We start from the raw sequence: 22264 nt of genomic DNA on the forward strand, positions 1-22264 counted from the left end.
GCCGTGCAGCACAAGCAAAACACGGCGAGTTCAGAATGTCTTGTATGCTGATGCATACATTATGTAATATGCCAGGGAGATATGTATACTTTAGCTAAGAAAGTAATACTAAGTGTATGTTGTGTGGTAAGCTGTTAGTAGCTCATGTGCCTCACCCTAATAATTTGGTCCCTTTTCCGCTCTTAATTTCGACTACTGTTCTGACTTGGTGGTGCACATGTTGCCTATAACCTGTTTTAAGGAAATGTAATCATCAAATATTGTAAGAGCTTTCATTGTCTGCTTAAATGCCCCCTTTATTTATCCTGCGGTTCTGACTTATTGTACAGGGAGAATACTGTAAGAACGGTCCAAGTTCTGAATTCTGTCGCTGTACATTTCAAAAAGTGCTGAACAAATAGTTATATTGACTACTGTACGGCCGTCCTAGCTCGCTCATTAATGTGTTAATCGGAATTACGGATTGCCTCTTATCCACTCGTCATCCCATTATGCCATAGTTTGTACATCTCAATTGTCAGTAGAAACCACATTTGTTTAAGCAAGTCAGCCATATCAGCTATGTTTTCTTAAAAGGCAGTAAATGAGCCTGAATTAACTGTTTCGCTGCCAGACAAGGCTCTGCTAATAACCAGGAGTAGCAGTGGTAAGATGTTGGGACTGATATGTTTGGACTCTGCTGTTGGGACAGCTTTATGTAGGTCCTAACAGTTTTTGGGCACTTTTTGTCACCTTTATAGTGCAATTCATGTATTGTTTAGTGTTGTGTTGCTGACATGCATATTAGTATTTTTTATTTTTTGCCCCACCAAGATTTGCATGCTAAAATCGCCACTGTGGACATACAAAGCAGCATCAGTCACAGTAAGTCACAGAGACCAGGGCAGTACAGGGAGCAAACAGAGACCAGGGCAGTACAGGGAGCAAACAGAGACCAGGGCAGTACAGGGAGCAAACAGAGACCAGGGCAGTACAGGGAGCAAACAGAGACCAGGGCAGTACAGGGAGCAAACACTAGTGTAAACCTAGCTGAAGTAACAGTGGAAGTTACTGTATTTGAGCCCGTTAAGGGTGTCGAAGTGAGCTCAGGACAATATTTATTTAACCTTTATTTAACTAGGCAAGTCAGTTAAGAACAAATTCTTATTTACAATGACGGCCTTCCAGAAGGCAAAAGGCCTCCTGCTGGTACAGGGGCTGGGATTAAAAATAAAATACAAATATAGGACAAAACACACATCACAACAAGAGAGGACAGTCAGCCACTTCACCGCCACCTACATGGTAAATATTTTCTTAACTCTTCTTGAACTGCACTGTTGGTTAAGGGCTTGTAAAGTAAGCATTTCACGGTAAAGTCTACACGTGTTGTATTCGGCGCATGTGACAAATAGTTTGATTTGAGAGAGACCATAACATTACATAAAGACAGACCTAAGAAAACATAGCATGGTAGCAACACAACATGACAACATAGCATGGTAGCAACACAACATAACAACATAGCACGGTAGCAACACAACATGGCAGCAGCACAAAACATGGTACAAACATTATTGGCCACAGACAACAGGACAAAGGGCAAGACGGTAGAGACAACAATACAGCATGAGAAGCAGCCACAACTGTCAGTAAGAGAGTGTCCATGATTGAGTCTTTGAATGAAGAGATGGAGATAAGACGGTCCAGTTTGAGTGTTTGATGCAGCTCGTTCCAGTCTCTAGCTGCAGCGAACTGAAAAGAGGAGCGACCCAGGGATGTGTGTGCTTTGGGGAACTTTAACAGAATGTGACTGGCAGAATGGGTGTTGTATGTGGAGGATGAGGGCTGCAGTAGATATCTCAGATAGGGGGGAGTGAGGCCTAAGAGGGTTTTCTAAATAAGCAACAACCAGTGGGTCTTGCGACGGGTATACAGAGATGACCAGGTTACAGAGGAGTATAGTGTGCAGTGATGTGTCCTATAAGGAGCATCGGTGGCAAATCTGATGGCCGAATGGTAAAGAACATCTAGCCGCTCGAGAGCACCCTCACCTGCCGATCTATAAATTACGTCTCCATAATCTAGCCAAAACCTCAATGCAACGAAGGTCATGGATATTGAAGCAGATATGTATGCCAATGTGGGCACCTTCAGACCTGGCACAAAGGATAGAGCTGTTCACGCACACATTTTCATTCATCAGGAAACAATATCCTTTGTGTACTTTTATTGGTGCTCGAAAGAGTTGAAGAGGTCGATGGGGGGGAGAGATGAATGCAGCAAGATCTTAACAGTACCCCGTGACGTGCTTCAGTACATTTTCAGTGGTGGAATCAAATCAAATGTATTTATATAGCCCTTCGTACATCAGCTGATATCTCAAAGTGCTGTACAGAAACCCAGCCTAAAACCCCAAACAGCAAGCGATGCAGGTGTAGAAGCACGGTGGCTAGGAAAAAAAGAGACCCTCTGGAGTTTCTGCAGTGTGCCTGGCGCAATAGTGCATTAGGCCTTTGCGAGTGTTTTCACTGAAACATCAGTGATGTAAACTTTTCACCTGATCACTTGGCCATACTGATCATCATGTTTCTGCAGAGAGAGTTACAGAAGGAGACAGAAATGATAATCATGAAGATCAATGGTGAATCTATTTACGCTATTAGTTTTACTGTAAGTTAAACTGTCGAATGCAAATAAATAATGAGAAGCGTATTTTATTAATTTATTTATAAATTGAGAAATCAATTACTTAACATCTAGGAATTTCAGACAAGATACACACACACACATTTACATTTCTGTCGAGTAGGAAATCATTTTAGAAACACTGTCTACAGCCACAGTTTCATTACCCTGCATTTTTAACACACAAAGATATGTTACATAAATAAACAAACACAATACATTACTAATTTTAAAAGTTTCAGTGTCATTAGAAAATGAAGTTAAAAGCGTACAGAACAAGTTGTACAGAGTGGTGATGATGGTGATGATGATGGTGGGGATGGTGATGATGATGGTGGTGATGGTGTTGATGGTGGTGGTGATGATGGTGGTGATGATGATGATGATGGTGGTGATGATGATGATGGTGGTGGTGATGGTGGTGGTGATGGTAGGGATGGTGGTGTTGATGGTGGTGATGATGATGGTGGTGGTGATGGTGGTGATGATGATGGGGATGGTGGTGTTGATGGTGATGATGGTGGTGGTGATGGTGGTGATGATGATGGGGATGGTGGTGTTGATGGTGGTGATGATGGTGGTGTTGATGGTGGTGATGATGGTGGTGATGATGATGATGGTGGTGGTGATGATGGTGGTTGTGATGGTGATGATGGTTTTGATGGTGGTGGTGGTGTTGATGGTGTTGATGGTGGTGGTGATGATGGTGTTGATGATGGTGGTTGTGATGGTGATGGTTTTGGTGGTGGTTGTGGTGGTGATGATGGTGGTGATGATGATGATGGTGGTGGTGATGATGGTGGGGATGATGATGGGGATGGTGGTGTTGATGGTGGTGATGATGATGGTGGTGGGGATGGTGGTGTTGATCGTGGTTTTGATGGTGGTGATGATGGTGGGGATGGTGGTGGTGATGATGGGGGTGGTGATGATGGTGGTGGGGATGGTGGAGGTGATGATAGGGATGGTGGTTTTGATGGTGGTGATGACGGTGGTTGGTGGTGGTGATGATGGGGGTGGTGATGATGGTGATGGTGGTGTTGATGATGATGGTGGTGTTGATGGTGGGGATGGTGGTGGTGATGATGGTGGTGGGGATGGTGGTGGTGATGATGGGGATGGTGGTGATGGTGGTATTGATGATGGTGATGTTGATGATGATGGTGGTGGTGATGATGATGGTTGGGGTGGTGTTGGTGGTGATGATGATGATGGTGGTGATGATGATGGTGGTGATGATGATGGTGGTGGTGATGATGGGGATGGTGGTGTTGATGATGGTGGTGGTGGTGTTGATGGTGGTGTTGATGGTGGTGATGATGGTGATGGTGATGATGGTGGTGTTGATGGTGATGATGGTGGTGTTGATGGTGGTGATGATGGTGATGGTGGTGGTGATGATGGTGGTGGTGATGATGGTGGTGTTGATGGTGGTGGGGGTGATGATGGTGGTGGGGGTGATGATGGTGGTGGGGGTGGGGATGGTGGTGGTGGTGGGGATGGTGGTGGTGGTGGTGATTGTGGTGTTGATGATGGTGGTTGTGTTGATGGTGGTTGTGATGATGGTGGTTGTGATGATGGTGGTGGGGTTGATGGTGGTGTTGATGGTGATGATGTTTGGGATGGTGGTGTTGATGATGGTTGTGGTGGTGATGATGGTGGTGGTGTTGATGGTGATGATGATGGTGGTTGTGTTGATGGTGGTTGTGATGATGGTGGTGGGGTTCATGGTGGTGTTGATGGTGATGATGTTTGGGATGGTGGTGTTGATGATGGTTGTGGTGGTGATGATGGTGGTGGTGTTGATGGTGATGATGATGGTGGTTGTGTTGATGGTGGTTGTGATGATGGTGGTGGGGTTCATGGTGGTGTTGATGGTGATGATGTTTGGGATGGTGGTGTTGATGATGGTTGTGGTGGTGATGGTGGTGGTGTTGATGATGATGGTTGTGGTGGTGAGGATGGTGATGATGGTGGTGGTGGTGGTGTTGATGGTGGTGATGATGATGGTGGTGTTGATGATGGTGATGATGGTGGTGGTGTTGATGATGATGGTTGTGGTGGTGATGATGGTGATGATGATGGTGGTGTTGGTGTTGTGTAGACTGCTGTATAGTGAGGGTATCAGGGAGTCAGCCTACAGGAAAACACACAGGTGGGTTCTTTGTTAGTGTTTTCTTATAACTGTAATGACTCTCAATCTGTTAATAAACAGGAAACAGAATAGTCTCTCAAAACCCTCCAGTCTGAAATGCTCTAATACGACTGTGTCCACATTGAATTACATTTTAAATCAAATTGTTGTTATACTGTGTCAAAACACATATATGTCTCCCTCCCTATGTTTTACGCACCTACAGTAGTTTGGTATCAAATGTTCCCACACTGATATTCTTCTAATACCCCATTCTTCTATCCAAATCTGCCGGGGAAAAGACTGGATGGCTGCTGCCAACCACAAGGCCAGGAGGGCACAGTCAGTCACATCTGCAACCGTTTGGGAACACTGCCTTGCTGGGATTACAACAATACATCAGGGTTTGAATTACACACAAACTATTGTTTGTTACTTGAATTCTACGGATGAAAATTGACTGTGTGAGGATGATGGACACACACAGAATGTATATTAAGAGGGAAAACCCCATGCATATGTGTGACTGGTCCCAGATCTGTTTGTACCATTTTACCAGCCACTATCCACTATAGTCATTGGTGTGAAAAGGACCATAGGAGTTGGCAAAAAAGCACAAACAGATCTGGGACCAGGCTAGTCCTTTACAGCAAAGTGGCCACAGGTCCCTTGACGATCTCCAGTAAAATGGGTCTGAGAGGGAAAGAAAAAAGCTGGTCCTCTGCTCAGCACAGAAACCTAGTCCCTTGACAATAACCCTGTCTGACTGATTTATTATGTTTCCTCCCTAAAGACAGAAAGGAAGTGGGTCAGAACAGGAAGCGCAAGTCTAATTGTACTCCCTTTTTAGCTTTTAGCTGGAATTATCTTTACATAATTTAACACATAGTTGTTAAAATAAACATAATATAGGCCATTTACTGTAAATTGTGGCCATTTGTCCAGCTTGAATTTGAACCAATGACTGTAAACAGAACAGACTACAACAGAATAGCCTGAAGCAACTGACAGCTGCTTTATGCATATTCATTATAAGACTACCAGTTTATTTATGAATCCAGTGCCATAATGATATTCCTTTTATATATATATATGTATATATATAAACAAATCTTACACATTTTTGCTATGTCCATCTCTGAGTAGGCTATTATGTTTGGTTACATTAAATGAGTCAACGCTCACAACATGCCACTGCAGTTTTTGCCATCCTATGCATTGCTGCAGCTCGCTTCTCATACGCAATCCCTGGGTGGGTGGTTGCCATGGTTTCTCGGGTCACATGCGTGGGTTTCCTGTAACCAGCAAGAGCAGCAGAAGATGCCATTTTCATTCAACATACTGAAAGGATTCTCTACATTGCACGTGGATTATAAAACATTCACCGGGCAATTAAGCGTTTTTCCCAGTTTCATTTTTTTCAGTCTCTTGTATTTAGAATTGAATATAATTATTTCGTTATTTGGGAAGCACATTAATTGTACATTTTATTCGTATTTCTCATAGATTTGACATCAGGAATGAGTATAGAAATTCCTGAAGGATTGACGGAGCTGTTGCAGAGCTTTACCGTGGAAGTGTTACGGAATCAGCCGGGAGATTTGCTCGAATTCGCGTTGCAGTATTTCACCCAACTGAAGGACAGTGAGACTACCGGGGCCGCGTTCGGCAATGACCAACATTCGGCCACGCGACCCAGTGGGAAAGCGGTCAATTTCATCGACGAAGCCATGCAGATCGATTCTGAAAATGGAGAGGAAGAGGAGAGTGACGACGAGGAATTCATTGGTAAAGAATAATAACCAAGTGTATATTATATTCTACAGCCAATGGAATCCTACAATTGTAATATGTGTTTGCCTCCTAGAGAGAATATAGCCACTGTAGCCAGTGGTGTGTGTGTGATTAGCATCGAATTGCTTGCCACATTGTAACAACACCATGGCATTTATTTAGTCTGGGCTGGTATTGCCCATATATGGTCATGCCATGGTGGCTGATTGACGTGCATACTAATGAACATACAGTATAGCTGTGTAGTCTTTGATCTCTAACCGACGGCGTATCCTGATTTCATTTGACATCATTAGGGCGATACAGTGCATTTAGGTCAAGTTACTACAGAGGGAACGAGAGCCTATACAGTCCTCGTGATAAAAATCGCATAAGCCTTTTACATTTCATATGTAACAGTATGTTATTGGCATTGTACAGCTCTGTAGGTCTGAAAGTAAAGGAAGTTGGGGGGGAAACGTGTTTGTGACAGGTTAGCAATCCATTACTTAGTGGTTGTGGAGCCTGACTGAAGAGGAAGTCTGGATGCCTGCTATTAGGAGGATAGGCCACCCAGGGCTGCAACTTGCCTGGCTACCCAAACTCCTTCCTCTGGCCAAACGTTACGTCACGCCCACGGACGTTAGTTTTTTCTCGCCAATAAGGGGGTGCGATTAATCTCGGCTGGTCGCCCGTGTAGATGTGTTTTGAACCGGCTGAAAGTTGATTGCATTCGATTTGGAACCAGGTTGCCTCCCGGGCGTGAGCCAGGTGGTGTCCCGCTCTGTCCGTGTCAAAACAAAAGTGACGTAATTATGCACGTGTAGTAATGAGTAGGATTCTTTGTTTTCACATGCAAAAGTGATTGCTTTTGATAAAAACGCATTATCTGCCTTCTCAATGAAAAGTATATAGTTTGAAAATTCTAACATTTTATTTTAAGGAAAATATATGTATTTTTCTGGACAATGCCCCATGCTGCCTTGTTGACAACATGGCCAGAGTGGTGCAGATTACTGTTTGATTTGAGAAGGGCTCTCTTCCCTCCCCACTTTCGCCCGATGACGTGATGGGCCATAGCTCGGTGTAGCCCGGGCCAGATCAATCGAACCACCTCATTGATTGGGGATCTGAGTATCTCCCTGAAGATTCCTAGAATGGAAATCCATTGGAAATCCATTCTAGACCGTCTGATTGGTCTCAGAAACCAATGGGTTGGGCCAGAGCCAGAAAAGAACACAAATGGGTAAAGTGATGTTTTGAAGATTCACCATTGGCTTTGATAATCTGATTGGTTAGAGATGATCCAATCGCTGATTACTTTGTTTTGTACAACACCCCCTAATTTTGACTTCACTACAAACGACTTCAGTGATGGCAGTCTCAGGCTGAAGCGAACGATAGAGCAGTGGAACAATTCTGTTTGCATCGTCAGGCAAGGCTGCAACAGGCCTAGGCCTACATTCTCTGTTTATACATTTTATGTAACACATGTATATAGAATAGAATGGAACAAGCCCCATGCACGATTACTGCTTGCATATAGAATAGGACAAGCCCCATGCACGATTACTGCTTGCATATAGAATAGAACAAGCCCCATGCACTATTACTGCTTGCATATAGAATAGAACAAGCCCCATGCACTATTACTGCTTGCATATAGAATAGAACAAACCCCATGCACTATTACTGCTTGCATATAGAATAGAACAAACCCCATGCACTATTACTGCTTGCATATAGAATAGAACAAGCCCCATGCACGATTACTGCTTGCATATAGAATAGAACAAACCCCATGCACTATTACTGCTTGCATATAGAATAGAACAAACCCCATGCACGATTACTGCTTGCATATAGAATAGGACAAGCCCCATGCACGATTACTGCTTGCATATAGAATAGAACAAGCCCCATGCACTATTACTGCTTGCAGATGGAATAGAGTAGAATAGAATAGACTAGAAGAGAGAAGATAAGACCTTGGCTGATGCAGAAATGCTACATGCAGCCAATGCCACATTACTCCCATGAGCCCTTGGCCCTGACACAGTATCACCACAATGTTCTGTTCCAGTTTGTTATAATAGTGGGACAAAAACACATGTCAGGGTTCCCTACTTGGTGGCCCGCGGATGGTTTTATTTGCCCCCCCCCCCCCCCCCCAAGTTTTCTGAGCAAAAAAAAAAAATATTTTTGTTTTATTGTTGGACATTAAACTGTGAAAACACCAGTGAATCAGCTCCAAGTGATTTTAATTTTGGAAATCTTTGGTCCAAAGTGTTCCCATGCATAATAGAGAGATATATGTGATATCGTATACAAATGTAAGCAAAGTTTGAAATTATTATGTTTAAGTGAAATATTATATCTGTTTTGGCTTCTTGCGGTCAATTTGCAGTCTATAAATAATTTGTAATTATGTTCCGGCCCCCTGACCATCCGCTTAAAATAAATTGGCTTGTGGCTGAATCTAGTTGATTATCTCTGACATGCAGAGATAATATATATATCTCTTTGTAGATTTATGTTGGTGCGACATGCATATGGTATTGTGGGAAGTTGTGCCTCCTGGGTTTCCGTAGTCAGTGAATCTAAAGTAAACAGTCTGAGCTCATCACAGACTTGAGTTCCATCTGGCTTCGACCCATCACGTGTCTGCGTCTGATTATTATTTTATAAACAATTAGTAATGTAGCTATGGTACAAACCCTGAGAGATGGTTGTTTCAGGACAGGTGCAGTCAGGTGCATTCAATCTTCCTGTTACTGGCAAGCCTTGACTGCACTTTTCATGGCCCGTGAGAGGACCTATAATTCCCCCTTACATAACACAACCAACCCAGGCCCTCAGTTCATAATTATATTTAGACGAGAGAGAGAGAGAGAGGGGAAGAGAGAGAGAGGCTGGCTAAGTAGGTATTCATGGATGAGATGAGACCTCTTACCTAATGTATTTTTCATGTGGAGGTATTGTTCTAGTGCGAAGTGTTTTTAAATTGCTTTGGTTCAGTGATGCTTTAAATTCATTCTCAATTAAATTTTGTTCAGAGAAGCAAAATGCAATTCAAAGGACTCAGCTGTTCCCTGTTATGAGTTTTAGGTCAGCAAAGGGTGTGTGCATACCTGGTTTTATGTAGAGCCAAAGATATAGTAGAGAGAGTTTGGACAGTTTGATGTATTATGATGCATTTACATAACACCACCAATTCTATGGCAGCCATGTTAGCTCTGCATGGGCAATATTGACCAATAGCAGTTATGGTTTACCTGGTTTGATGGAGTTATCAAAGAGAGAGGATATGCATTAAGCATTAGGTCACGTCTGTGATTAACATTTTGTTATAACAATCCACAGTAGATCAAATGTCCTTTTCACCCATTATTCAGTTGCCAGCTTTGACACATTTCTCAGAACACGTCATCTGTATGGTATCACTGCAATATTGGAAGTCCTCTTTCTTTCTTTGGCCTTAACGGAATGTAATCCGATATGAATCCGATACGAATCTGATTTGAATCCTATATGAATCCGATATAAATCTGATTTGAATCTTATATGAATCTGATTTGAATCTTATATGAATCCGATATGAATCTGATTTGAATCTTATATGAATCCGATATGAATCTGATTTGAATCTTATATGAATCCGATATGAATCCTATACGAATCCTAAATTAATCCTATATGATGACCTAACATTTTGCTTTCCTCTTATTTCAGCTCCAGTGATGAGTCGATTCATTAGAAGAGCATCAGGTGAGTGTGTTACATCTGTTGTTATGTCAGGTGTGCAGTGGTGGAAAAAGTACCCAATTGTCATACTTGAGTAAAAGTAAAGATAAAGTAATAGAAAATGACTCAAGTAAAAGTGAAAGTCACCCAGTAAAATACTACTTGAGTAAAAGTATATGGTTTTAAATATACTTAAGTATCAAAAATAAATGTAATTGCTAAAATATACTTGAAATTGATCAGAAATACAGTGTAGACATTGTTAATGTTGTAAATGACTATTGTAGCTGGAAACTGAAGATTTTTTATGGAATATCTACATAGGCGTACAGAGGCCCATTATCAGCAACCATCACTCCTGTGTTCCAATGGCACGTTGTGTTAGCTAATCCAAGTGTATCATTTTAAAAGGCTAATTGATCTAACCAGTATAGAAAGAGGAGTGGGAGGCCCCGGTACACAACTGAGCAAGAGGACAAGTACATTAGAGTGTCTAGTTTGAGAAACAAACACCTCACAAGTCCTCAAAAGGGAGCTTTATTAAATAGTACCCTCAAAACACCAGTCTCAACGTCAACAGTGAAGAGATAACTCCGAGATGCTGGCCTTCTAGGCAGAGTTGTAAAGAAAAAGCCAAATCTCAGACTGGCCAATAAAAAGAAAAGATTAAGATGGGCAAAAGAACACAGACACTGGACAGAGGAATTCTGCCTAGAAGGCCAGCATCCCGGAATCACCTCTTCACTGTTGACGTTTAGACTGGTGTTTTGTGGGTACTATTTAATGAAGCTGCCAGTTGAGGACTTGTGAGGCGTCTGTTTCTCAAACTAGACACTCTAATGTACTTGTTCTCTTGCTCAGTTGTGCACCGGGGCCTCCCACTCCTCTTTCTATACTGGTTAGAGTCAGTTTGCGCTGTTCTGTGAAGGGAGTAGTACACAGCGTTGTACGAGATCTTCAGTTTCTTGGCAATTTCTCGCATGGAATAGCCTTAATTTCTCAGAACAAGAATAGACTGACGTGTTTCAGAAGAAAGTTCTTTGTTTCTGGCCATTTTGAGCCTGTAATCGAACCCACAAATGCTGATGCTCCAGATACTCAACTAGTCTAAAGAAGGCCAGTTTTATTACAACAATTTTCAGCTGTGCTAACATATTTGCAAAAGGGTTTTCTAATGATCAATTAGCCTTTTAAAATTATAAACTTTGATTAGCTAACACAACATGCCATTGGAACACAGGAGTGATGGTTGCTGATAATGGGCCTCTGTACGCCTATGTAGATATTCCATAACATAATCTGCCGTTTCCAGCTACAATAGTCATTTACAACATTAACAATGTCTACACTGTATTTCTGGTCAAGGACAAAAATTTGCTTTTCTTTCAAAAACAAGGACATTTCTAAGTGACCCCACACTTTTGAACGGTAGTGTACATTATTTTCTTTGGGAATGTAGTGAAGTAAAAGTTGTCAAACATATAAATAGTAAAGTACAGATACCCAACGAAAACGACTTAAGTAGTACTTTAAAGTATTTTTACTGAAGTACTTTACACCACTGCAGGTGTATTACTACTGGGCTGGAACAAAAGCCAAAAGCTTAGCTTCTCAACCGTGAGATACCCATTCCCAGAGAGCCTGAAGTCAGCAGTCATTCAGTCAGCAGTCAGCAGTCATTCAGTCAGCAGTCATTCAGTCAGCAGTCATTCAGTCAGCAGTCATTCAGTCAGCAGTCATTCAGTCAGCAGTCATTCAGTCAGCAGTCATTCAGTCAGCACCCCATTGTCTGTTTTATAGAACAACATGGCACCATTTCAATAATTGACATGCTTTTACCAGGAATTTTCTATCTTCTACAGTACAGCACTAACTTTGTCTGGCCTCTTCGTTCAGTCAGCGGTCTACCTATAAAACAAACCGTTAAATCTCGTATCAAGGATACCTTCTGAAGTTACACTGACAGTCAGGCTGCACTTAAGTTTTTTTTTAAATGTAACTGATATGGAAAAAGTTGAGGTATTAAAACACGGAGGTCATTAATCATAACTGTTTCTCCACTGTGATTCATTTGGCCTCTGCTTACAGTAGAGACAACGGTGGTAATTCATCTCTATCTCCCATCAGAGAAGAACAGGAAGGAAATGAATCAGTGAATGATGTAGGGTGACATGAGTTCAAACCAGGTGCAGGAGGACACTGTTGAGATGAGGATCTATCCTAGTTTCCTGTGTGGGAGCTTGAGGTTATACAGACAGACAGAGGAGTGACTGTACCATTATCTGCATGGTTGGTAACAGGATGGTTGGCTGGAGGCATGTAGGAGCTTATGGGCTAGGCTGGTCAACCATACTGGTTGCTGCGCTCACCGGCCTCGCTGATAGGCTGGTCAACCTCACTGGTTGCTGTGCTCACCGGCCTCGCTGATAGGCTGGTCAACCATACTGGTTGCTGCGCTCACCGGCCTCGCTGATAGGCTGGTCAACCATACTGGTTGCTGTGCTCACTGGCCTCGCTGATAGGCTGGTCAACCATACTGACTGCTGCGCTCACCGGCCTCGCTGATAGGCTGGTCAACCATACTGACTGCTGCACTCACTGGCCTCGATGATAGGCTGGTCAACCATACTGACCGCTGCGCTCACTGGCCTCGCTGATAGGCTGGTCAACCATACTGACCGCTGCGCTCGCTGGCCTCGCTGATAGGCTGGTCAACCATACTGACTGCTGCGCTCACCGGCCTCGCTGATAGGCTGGTCAACCATACTGACCGCTGCGCTCACTGGCCTCGCTGATAGGCTGGTCAACCATACTGAATCATGCCAGCAGTAAGGGAGTGTAAGAGGTCTTCAGGGGAGGTTGGGGTCAAGATACCTGTTTTGTTTTTGTGTGGTACAGGAGAAGTCCACACACTGCAACAAAAAAAACGGTCTTCAGGCTCTATATAAAAAAAGCATATTTATTTTACATAATGAAAAATTATAGTGTGATTCCTTTCGAATGGAAAAGTATAAATAAGGTCTAGTCGCCAAATACAATATAGGTTATGTGTAAACAATAGATATGCGCTTTGTCATTGACAAGTAGAAGGGCTGAGCTCTGGTCCAGTTGTTCTGATATGTTTTAAAGAGTTTAATATGTCTACTGAATCTCTCTGTGATGTCATGGAGCATTGAGCACGTTTACAGGAAGGAGATCATATCTATATGTTTGTACAAATGTCACGTTGATGAAACCCCCACACTTTAAACAATGGTGTGGTGTTAAGTATATCACAAAGACTCTTCATCTCAGCAGAATTAGACAGTTGCTTATATGACTGGGATAAGTGGGATCATGGTAGAAATCCTGTTAAACTCCCAGAATCTCACTCTCACCCCATATAGTCTTGGATCTTTTAACATGGACTATCTTAGATTGTTTTGTTTACTATTTGTATGGCTTCAGAATGACTGTATGTCTTTTAACAGAACCTTTCTGCTTAATGTATTGTATTGTATTTTGAGTGAATGTGAATGTCTTGCAGTAACTTTCATTCATCTCTTCTATCACACAGTTTGTGCCGAGGCGTTCAACCCTGATGAAGACGAGGAAGACAAAGAACAGAGGGTAAGATGGCCCAGACAGACAGAGGAGGGACTGTACCACTTCAAAATAGTGTTACTGTACAACTGAAAACTAAGTATTACAGAGGAACTACAGGATACAGGATCTTGATTCCACTTGATATTGTACTTGATTAGTATTGGAGGTAGTGTACGGGATGTATGAGTTATGGTGGCATCATGTTAATGACGTTTCCGCTCTAAATGTCTCTCTGTGAATAACACGAGTGGCGTGTGTGTTTTCCCAGGTCACCCATCCTAAAACAGACGAACAGAGGCAGAGACTACAGGAGGCTTGCAGAGACATCCTGCTGTTCAAAAACCTGGACCCGGTAAACTGAAGAAATATTCCCTCATTTTAGGCTGAGTGGGCCTCCCTGCCCCTCCACCCACTGGCTGCTGTGATTCAATGGACTGACGTACTCTGTACACACACACACACACACACGCACACACAAATACACACACAAACAAACACACACATTGGCACATGTATGCACACACACACTAACTGTACACAGAAAACAGAACAGACCGTAGCCCGGGGCCTGTAACTTTGTCATGGCCCGGTGCACTGTGGGATTTTTTTTAGCTAGTTATTTTGAAATACTGTAACTGCATGTAGAGAGGAATCAAGTTCAAGTATTCATTTATCTTACATACTGTACTGTGATGATGCTGTGGCATATGTAATGGGTAATGTGGCATTACTATTACAAATATTCAATACAATGTTGGTTTTCTAATTGAATATACTTATAGTTTAATATAATCCACAGGTCTTTGATTCAGTTTGAATTGTTATTTATTGTTTGTTTTCTCATATCACAGGAACAATTTTCCCAAGTACTGGATGCCATGTTTGAGAAGTTCCTTGAGGTAGGAGAACACATCATAGATGAAGATGACGATGGCGACAACTTCTACGTCATTGAAAGGTAATTCTGTAGTAGCAACCTCGTCAAGAGGTTTGGATCTCTTGGCTCAACGGTTAAAGGGGATACTTTGGGATGTTAGCAATGATGCCCTTTATCTACTTCAGATGAACTTTGTTATGTCTCTGTGTTCAGTAGGAAGGAAGATAGAGGTAGTTTAGCATGCTAGCAGATAGTCATAGACTTCTAGTTATTGTGCTAACGCTAGTTAGCATTGGCTTGCGAAACTACTAACTTCCTTCATACTGGACTGACATTGGACTGACAGCCGGCCCGGGGTTACTTCCCAAATTTGCTACATTACATCACAGTATATTTGGCAATAGTTTCATTTCAGCTAATCATTTCAGCTAGGGTAAACACTATGATGGAAAAGTGCTAGTTGCACCACACTTCCCCAAGCCATCTTGTGCTCAGTGTGTACATGTATATTTTAAACTGTAGAGCTTTGTGTTTTATGCTGTAAGTGGTTTGAAACTTTGTGCGCTGCTATTTTGACACGGTCTCTCTTGTAAAAGAGATTTGTTCATCTCAATGAGACTAACCTGGTAAAAAAAACAAGGTCTAATAAAGATCACAGTATTCGTCTTGAAAGGACTGTTATATGATCCAATTGGCTCTCTCCATCTCGCTCTCTCGCTCTCTCCCTCCCCATCTCCATCTCTCCCTCTTCCCCCTCCATCTCTCTCCCTCTTCATCTCTCTCTCCCTCTTCCCCCTCCATTTCTCTCTCTCTCTCTCTCTCTTCCCTCTCCATATCTCTCTCTCTTACTCTCTCCCTCTTCCCTCTCCATATCTCTCTCTCTCTCTCTCTCTCTCTCTCTCTCTCTCTCTCTCTCTCTCTCTCTCTCTCTCTCTCTCTCTCTCTCTCTCTCTCTCTCTCTCACAGAGGGACCTTTGACATCTATATGAGGGTTGATGGTGTAGAGAAGACCGTGGGAGCCTATGATAACAGGGGAAGCTTTGGGGAGCTGGCCCTGATGTACAACACCCCCAGGGCTGCTACCATCATCTCCACCTCGCCCGGAGCCCTCTGGTGCCTGGTGAGTGGATGCTCTTCAGTTCCCTAAACTGTTTCTCATAGTACATGCAGTGCTAGACAGTACTGAACCGTGCATATTCTCTTATGGGGTAGCAGCTGTCTGACAGTTTTCGGGAGGAAACTGGCATTGTGATGAATGGCTCAGTTGTCAATGTGTCAGGGATCACGTTCATTTATATGGACTCACTCTATTGTAAGTTGCTTATAGGTACATTATGCTCCGATGGGTACATTGCCAGAATTCTGCCTCTGTGTATTTAGCTGTGGAGAAACAGCTGAGAAAGCTCAGTGAGGTAAAAGAACCGTTTCTGTACAAAGTGCTTCCTAGAATCTGTACTCTCTGAGTTGGAAGCATTGGACCGTACATTAGCAGCACATGTGTCCTTTCCCAGGTGTTTAACCCCAGATGCTTACAGACCATAATATAATGACATGATATAATAATACTTCTGCTGTTTTTTGTGGAAAATCTTGATATGTGTTTAATGATAAAGCTCCATCTGCTGGACAATATTATGTTGGACACAGGGACAGAATGTTTAGAGAAACTCTAGGAGTGGTAATGGAGTACTGTACTAGTAAACGAAACAATCACAAATTGTGGACTGTGTGCGTCTTGAATATACACTGAGACACAAAACATGAATCTTTCCATGACACAGACTGACCAGGTGAATCCAGGTGAAAGCTATTGTCCCTTATTGAAGTCACTTGTTAAATCCACTTCAATCAGTGTAGATGAAAAGGAGGGGACGGGTTAAAGAATGAGTTTTAAGCCTTGAGACAGTTGAGTCATGTATTGTGTATGTGTGTCATTCAGAGGTTGAGTGGGAAAAACAAAAGTTTTAAATGCCTTTGAACGGCGTATGGTAGTAGGTGTCAGGCGCACTGCTTTGTGTCACGAACTGCAACGTTGCTGGGTTTTTCACGCTCATCAGTTTTCTGTGTGTATCAAGAATGGTCCACCACCCCAAGGACATCCAGCCAACTTGACACAACTGTGGGAAGCATTGGAGTCAACATGAGCCAGCATCACTATGGAACGCTTTCCATACATTGTAGAGTCTATGCCCCTCATGCAACTCAATATTAGGAAGGTGTTCCTAATGTTTGGTAAACTCAGTGTATCTACCAATGCCAGACATCGACATGACTTGTTGTTTTCGTCCTACCATTAGAAATGATTGATCTACTCTGTTTTTATCCTACCATTAGAAATGATTGATCTACTCTGTTTTCATCCTACCATTAGAAATGATTGATCTACTCTGTTTCATCCTACCATTAGAAATGATTGATCTACTCTGTCGTCTGCAGGATCGTCTGACATTCAGGAGGATCATAGTGAAGAACAACGCGTTGAAGAGGAGACTGTACGAGGAGTTGATTGAATCACTTCCACTGTTAACATCATTAGAGGTACAGTATAGATATCTCTTCCTGTTTGTTATGTATAGCCTGGTCCCAGACCTGTTTGTGCTGTTTAGCCAACTCCTATGGTTGTTTAGCATGACAATGAGCATAGGAGTTGGCAAGACGGCAGGTCTCAGACTTTGCTACTTTCTTTCTCTTTACCAATAGAATCGAACGTGTATTTTAAAGTAAAACCAACTGATCCATTTGAAACCAATTTGAAACCAATCTCAAACCCACTTTTTCCCCCACAGCTTTCAGAGAGAATGAAGGTGGTGGATGTGTTGTCTTCTAGAACCTTCTGCGATGGAGAACAGATTATCTCTCAGGTATTTATACATCTCAGTCTTACGTTCTAAATGACCCCACCGTTTGTATGCATCATGTATGTTATGTTCCCGATCCCTAACTAGAACAGACTTCTTTCAGTCATTCTTTGTTATGTATTTGTTATTCTCCATTTGAACATAATCCTGTATGTTCTGTTACAGGGTGATCTAGCAGATTGTTTTTATATAGTTGAATCTGGGCAAGTTAGAATCACCATGAAGAGAACCAGGGTAAGTTTGCATTGTTCTGTGATGATTTTTTAAATAAAAGTAGTTTGTGTATGCACCATCAAAATAAATGTTTACTTTGGACAGATTTGTGGGATTTAATGTCGTTTATGTTGCTTTCTTATGTCTTCTCTCTCTAGACGAAAAAGGACCAAGAGGATGTGGATATAGCTACATGCTCCAGGGGGCAGTACTTTGGAGAACTGGCCCTCGTCACCAACAAACCCAGAGCTGCTTCAGCCTACGCTGTGGGAAGTGTCAAGTGTTTAGGTACTGCCTTTACTACACCGTATGTTCTGTTTGACTTCCTGTTTCAGTCCATGACAGAACTGTATGTCTTAGTGAAAGCACCAGCTTTTGAGAGAAGCACTTCTGTATTTATGTGAAAGCCAACAAAAGCCTTCTCTGCCATTCACTTGTGACATGGTAACACTTTACATTACAGCGTGGAATAGAGGGGTATTATAGCATGATAATATAGTGGAGTTTTGTTCATGTGGATCCTTTTTAGGATGTGATGTGAGGACAGCTCTACTTACAATCACACTGCTTCCCATCCTGTGTATTGACACCTCTCTTGTGTTTACCAGTTATGGCTTCCCATCCTGTGTATTGACACCTCTCCTCTTGTGTTTACCAGTTATGGCTTCCCATCCTGTGTATTGACACCTCTCCTCTTGTGTTTACCAGTTATGGCTTCCCATCCTGTGTATTGACACCTCTCCTGTGTTTACCAGTTATGGCTTCCCATCCTGTGTCTTGACACCTCTCTTGTGTCTACCAGTTATGGCTTCCCATCCTGTGTATTGACACCTCTCCTCTTGTGTTTACCAGTTATGGCTTCCCATCCTGTGTATTGACACCTCTCCTGTGTTTACCAGTTATGGCTTCCCATCCTGTGTCTTGACACCTCTCTTGTGTCTACCAGTTATGGCTTCCCATCCTGTGTATTGACACCTCTCCTCTTGTGTTTACCAGTTATGGCTTCCCATCCTGTGTCTTGACACCTCTCTTGTGTTTACCAGTTATGGCTTCCCATCCTGTGTCTTGACACCTCTCTTGTGTTTACCAGTTATGTCTTCCCATCCTGTGTCTTGACACCTCTCTTGTGTTTACCAGTTATGGCTTCCCATCCTGTGTCTTGACACCTCTCTTGTGTTTACCAGTTATGTCTTCCCATCCTGTGTCTTGACACCTCTCTTGTGTTTACCAGTTATGGCTTCCCATCCTGTGTCTTGACACCTCTCTTGTGTTTACCAGTTATGGCTTCCCATCCTGTGTCTTGACACCTCTCTTGTGTCTACCAGTTATGGCTTCCCATCCTGTGTATTGACACCTCTCCTCTTGTGTTTACCAGTTATGGCTTCCCATCCTGTGTCTTGACACCTCTCTTGTGTTTACCAGTTATGGCTTCCCATCCTGTGTCTTGACACCTCTCTTGTGTTTACCAGTTATGGCTTCCCATCCTGTGTCTTGACACCTCTCTTGTGTTTACCAGTTATGTCTTCCCATCCTGTGTCTTGACACCTCTCTTGTGTTTACCAGTTATGGCTTCCCATCCTGTGTCTTGACACCTCTCTTGTGTTTACCAGTTATGGCTTCCCATCCTGTGTCTTGACACCTCTCTTGTGTTTACCAGTTATGGCTTCCCATCCTGTGTATTGACACCTCTCCTCTTGTGTTTACCAGTTATGGCTTCCCATCCTGTGTATTGACACCTCTCCTCTTGTGTTTACCAGTTATGGCTTCCCATCCTGTGTCTTGACACCTCTCTTGTGTTTACCAGTTATGGCTTCCCATCCTGTGTCTTGACACCTCTCTTGTGTTTACCAGTTATGGCTTCCCATCCTGTGTCTTGACACCTCTCTTGTGTTTACCAGTTATGGCTTCCCATCCTGTGTCTTGACACCTCTCTTGTGTTTACCAGTTATGGCTTCCCATCCTGTGTCTTGACACCTCTCTTGTGTTTACCAGTTATGGCTTCCCATCCTGTGTCTTGACACCGCTCTTGTGTTTACCAGTTATGGCTTCCCACCCTGTGTCTTGACACCTCTCCTCTTGTGTTTACCAGTTATGGCTTCCCATCCTGTGTATTGACACCTCTCCTCTTGTGTTTACCAGTTATGGCTTCCCATCCTGTGTATTGACACCTCTCTTGTGTTTACCAGTTATGGCTTCCCATCCTGTGTATTGACACCTCTCCTCTTGTGTTTACCAGTTATGGCTTCCCATCCTGTGTCTTGACACCTCTCTTGTGTTTACCAGTTATGGCTTCCCATCCTGTGTCTTGACACCTCTCTTGTGTTTACCAGTTATGGCTTCCCATCCTGTGTCTTGACACCTCTCTTGTGTTTACCAGTTATGGCTTCCCATCCTGTGTCTTGACACCTCTCTTGTGTTTACCAGTTATGGCTTCCCATCCTGTGTCTTGACACCTCTCTTGTGTTTACCAGTTATGTCTTCCCATCCTGTGTCTTGACACCTCTCTTGTGTTTACCAGTTATGGCTTCCCATCCTGTGTCTTGACACCTCTCTTGTGTTTACCAGTTATGGCTTCCCATCCTGTGTCTTGACACCTCTCTTGTGTTTACCAGTTATGGCTTCCCATCCTGTGTCTTGACACCTCTCTTGTGTTTACCAGTTATGGCTTCCCATGCTGTGTATTGACACCTCTCTTGTGTTTACCAGTTATGGCTTCCCATCCTGTGTCTTGACACCTCTCCTGTGTTTACCAGTTATGGCTTCCCATCCTGTGTATTGACACCTCTCTTGTGTTTACCAGTTATGGCTTCCCATCCTGTGTCTTGACACCTCTCCTCTTGTGTTTACCAGTTATGGCTTCCCATCCTGTGTCTTGACACCTCTCTTTTTGTGTTTACCAGTTATGGCTTCCCATCCTGTGTATTGACACCTCTCCTCTTGTGTTTACCAGTTATGGCTTCCCATCCTGTGTCTTGACACCTCTCCTCTTGTGTTTACCAGTTATGGCTTCCCATCCTGTGTCTTGACACCTCTCCTCTTGTGTTTACCAGTTATGGCTTCCCATCCTGTGTATTGACACCTCTCCTCTTGTGTTTACCAGTTATGGCTTCCCATCCTGTGTCTTGACACCTCTCTTGTGTTTACCAGTTATGGCTTCCCATCCTGTGTCTTGACACCTCTCTTGTGTTTACCAGTTATGGCTTCCCATCCTGTGTCTTGACACCTCTCTTGTGTTTACCAGTTATGGCTTCCCATCCTGTGTCTTGACACCTCTCTTGTGTTTACCAGTTATGGCTTCCCATCCTGTGTCTTGACACCTCTCTTGTGTTTACCAGTTATGGCTTCCCATCCTGTGTCTTGACACCTCTCTTGTGTTTACCAGTTATGTCTTCCCATCCTGTGTCTTGACACCTCTCTTGTGTTTACCAGTTATGGCTTCCCATCCTGTGTCTTGACACCTCTCTTGTGTTTACCAGTTATGGCTTCCCATCCTGTGTCTTGACACCTCTCTTGTGTCTACCAGTTATGGCTTCCCATCCTGTGTATTGACACCTCTCCTCTTGTGTTTACCAGTTATGGCTTCCCATCCTGTGTCTTGACACCTCTCTTGTGTTTACCAGTTATGGCTTCCCATCCTGTGTCTTGACACCTCTCTTGTGTTTACCAGTTATGGCTTCCCATCCTGTGTCTTGACACCTCTCTTGTGTTTACCAGTTATGTCTTCCCATCCTGTGTCTTGACACCTCTCTTGTGTTTACCAGTTATGGCTTCCCATCCTGTGTCTTGACACCTCTCTTGTGTTTACCAGTTATGGCTTCCCATCCTGTGTCTTGACACCTCTCTTGTGTTTACCAGTTATGGCTTCCCATCCTGTGTATTGACACCTCTCCTCTTGTGTTTACCAGTTATGGCTTCCCATCCTGTGTATTGACACCTCTCCTCTTGTGTTTACCAGTTATGGCTTCCCATCCTGTGTATTGACACCTCTCCTCTTGTGTTTACCAGTTATGGCTTCCCATCCTGTGTCTTGACACCTCTCTTGTGTTTACCAGTTATGGCTTCCCATCCTGTGTCTTGACACCTCTCTTGTGTTTACCAGTTATGGCTTCCCATCCTGTGTCTTGACACCTCTCTTGTGTTTACCAGTTATGGCTTCCCATCCTGTGTCTTGACACCTCTCTTGTGTTTACCAGTTATGGCTTCCCATCCTGTGTCTTGACACCTCTCTTGTGTTTACCAGTTATGGCTTCCCATCCTGTGTCTTGACACCTCTCTTGTGTTTACCAGTTATGGCTTCCCACCCTGTGTCTTGACACCTCTCCTCTTGTGTTTACCAGTTATGGCTTCCCATCCTGTGTATTGACACCTCTCCTCTTGTGTTTACCAGTTATGGCTTCCCATCCTGTGTATTGA

General features: G+C 43.1%; 1 protein-coding gene and 1 long non-coding RNA gene across 2 annotated transcripts in view; one reads left to right on the forward strand and one right to left on the reverse strand.

Moving 5' to 3' along the window:
- Window positions 1–4710: 4710 nt before the first annotated feature.
- Window positions 4711–6756, reverse strand: LOC120066499. Its single transcript, XR_005478775.1, has 3 exons — window positions 6643–6756; window positions 6372–6544; window positions 4711–6096 (listed from the first exon to the last, which is right to left on the reverse strand). It is a non-coding gene; the product is annotated as an uncharacterized LOC120066499 (long non-coding RNA).
- LOC120066498 (cAMP-dependent protein kinase type II-beta regulatory subunit-like) overlaps window positions 6146–22264 on the forward strand; it is a 28248-nt gene continuing 12129 nt past the window's right edge. Inside the window, exons 1-10 of the mRNA XM_039017912.1 lie at window positions 6146–6589; window positions 10307–10342; window positions 13875–13927; window positions 14172–14255; window positions 14755–14861; window positions 15747–15900; window positions 17217–17318; window positions 17567–17641; window positions 17804–17872; window positions 18010–18139. Coding sequence (XP_038873840.1) covers window positions 6322–6589; window positions 10307–10342; window positions 13875–13927; window positions 14172–14255; window positions 14755–14861; window positions 15747–15900; window positions 17217–17318; window positions 17567–17641; window positions 17804–17872; window positions 18010–18139 — 1078 coding nt within the window. The 5' untranslated portion in view covers window positions 6146–6321. The remainder of the gene's footprint in view (window positions 6590–10306; window positions 10343–13874; window positions 13928–14171; window positions 14256–14754; window positions 14862–15746; window positions 15901–17216; window positions 17319–17566; window positions 17642–17803; window positions 17873–18009; window positions 18140–22264) is intronic.

Source organism: Salvelinus namaycush, chromosome 21, assembly GCF_016432855.1.
Source record: "Salvelinus namaycush isolate Seneca chromosome 21, SaNama_1.0, whole genome shotgun sequence".
In the NCBI taxonomy this organism is placed as follows: domain Eukaryota; kingdom Metazoa; phylum Chordata; class Actinopteri; order Salmoniformes; family Salmonidae; genus Salvelinus; species Salvelinus namaycush.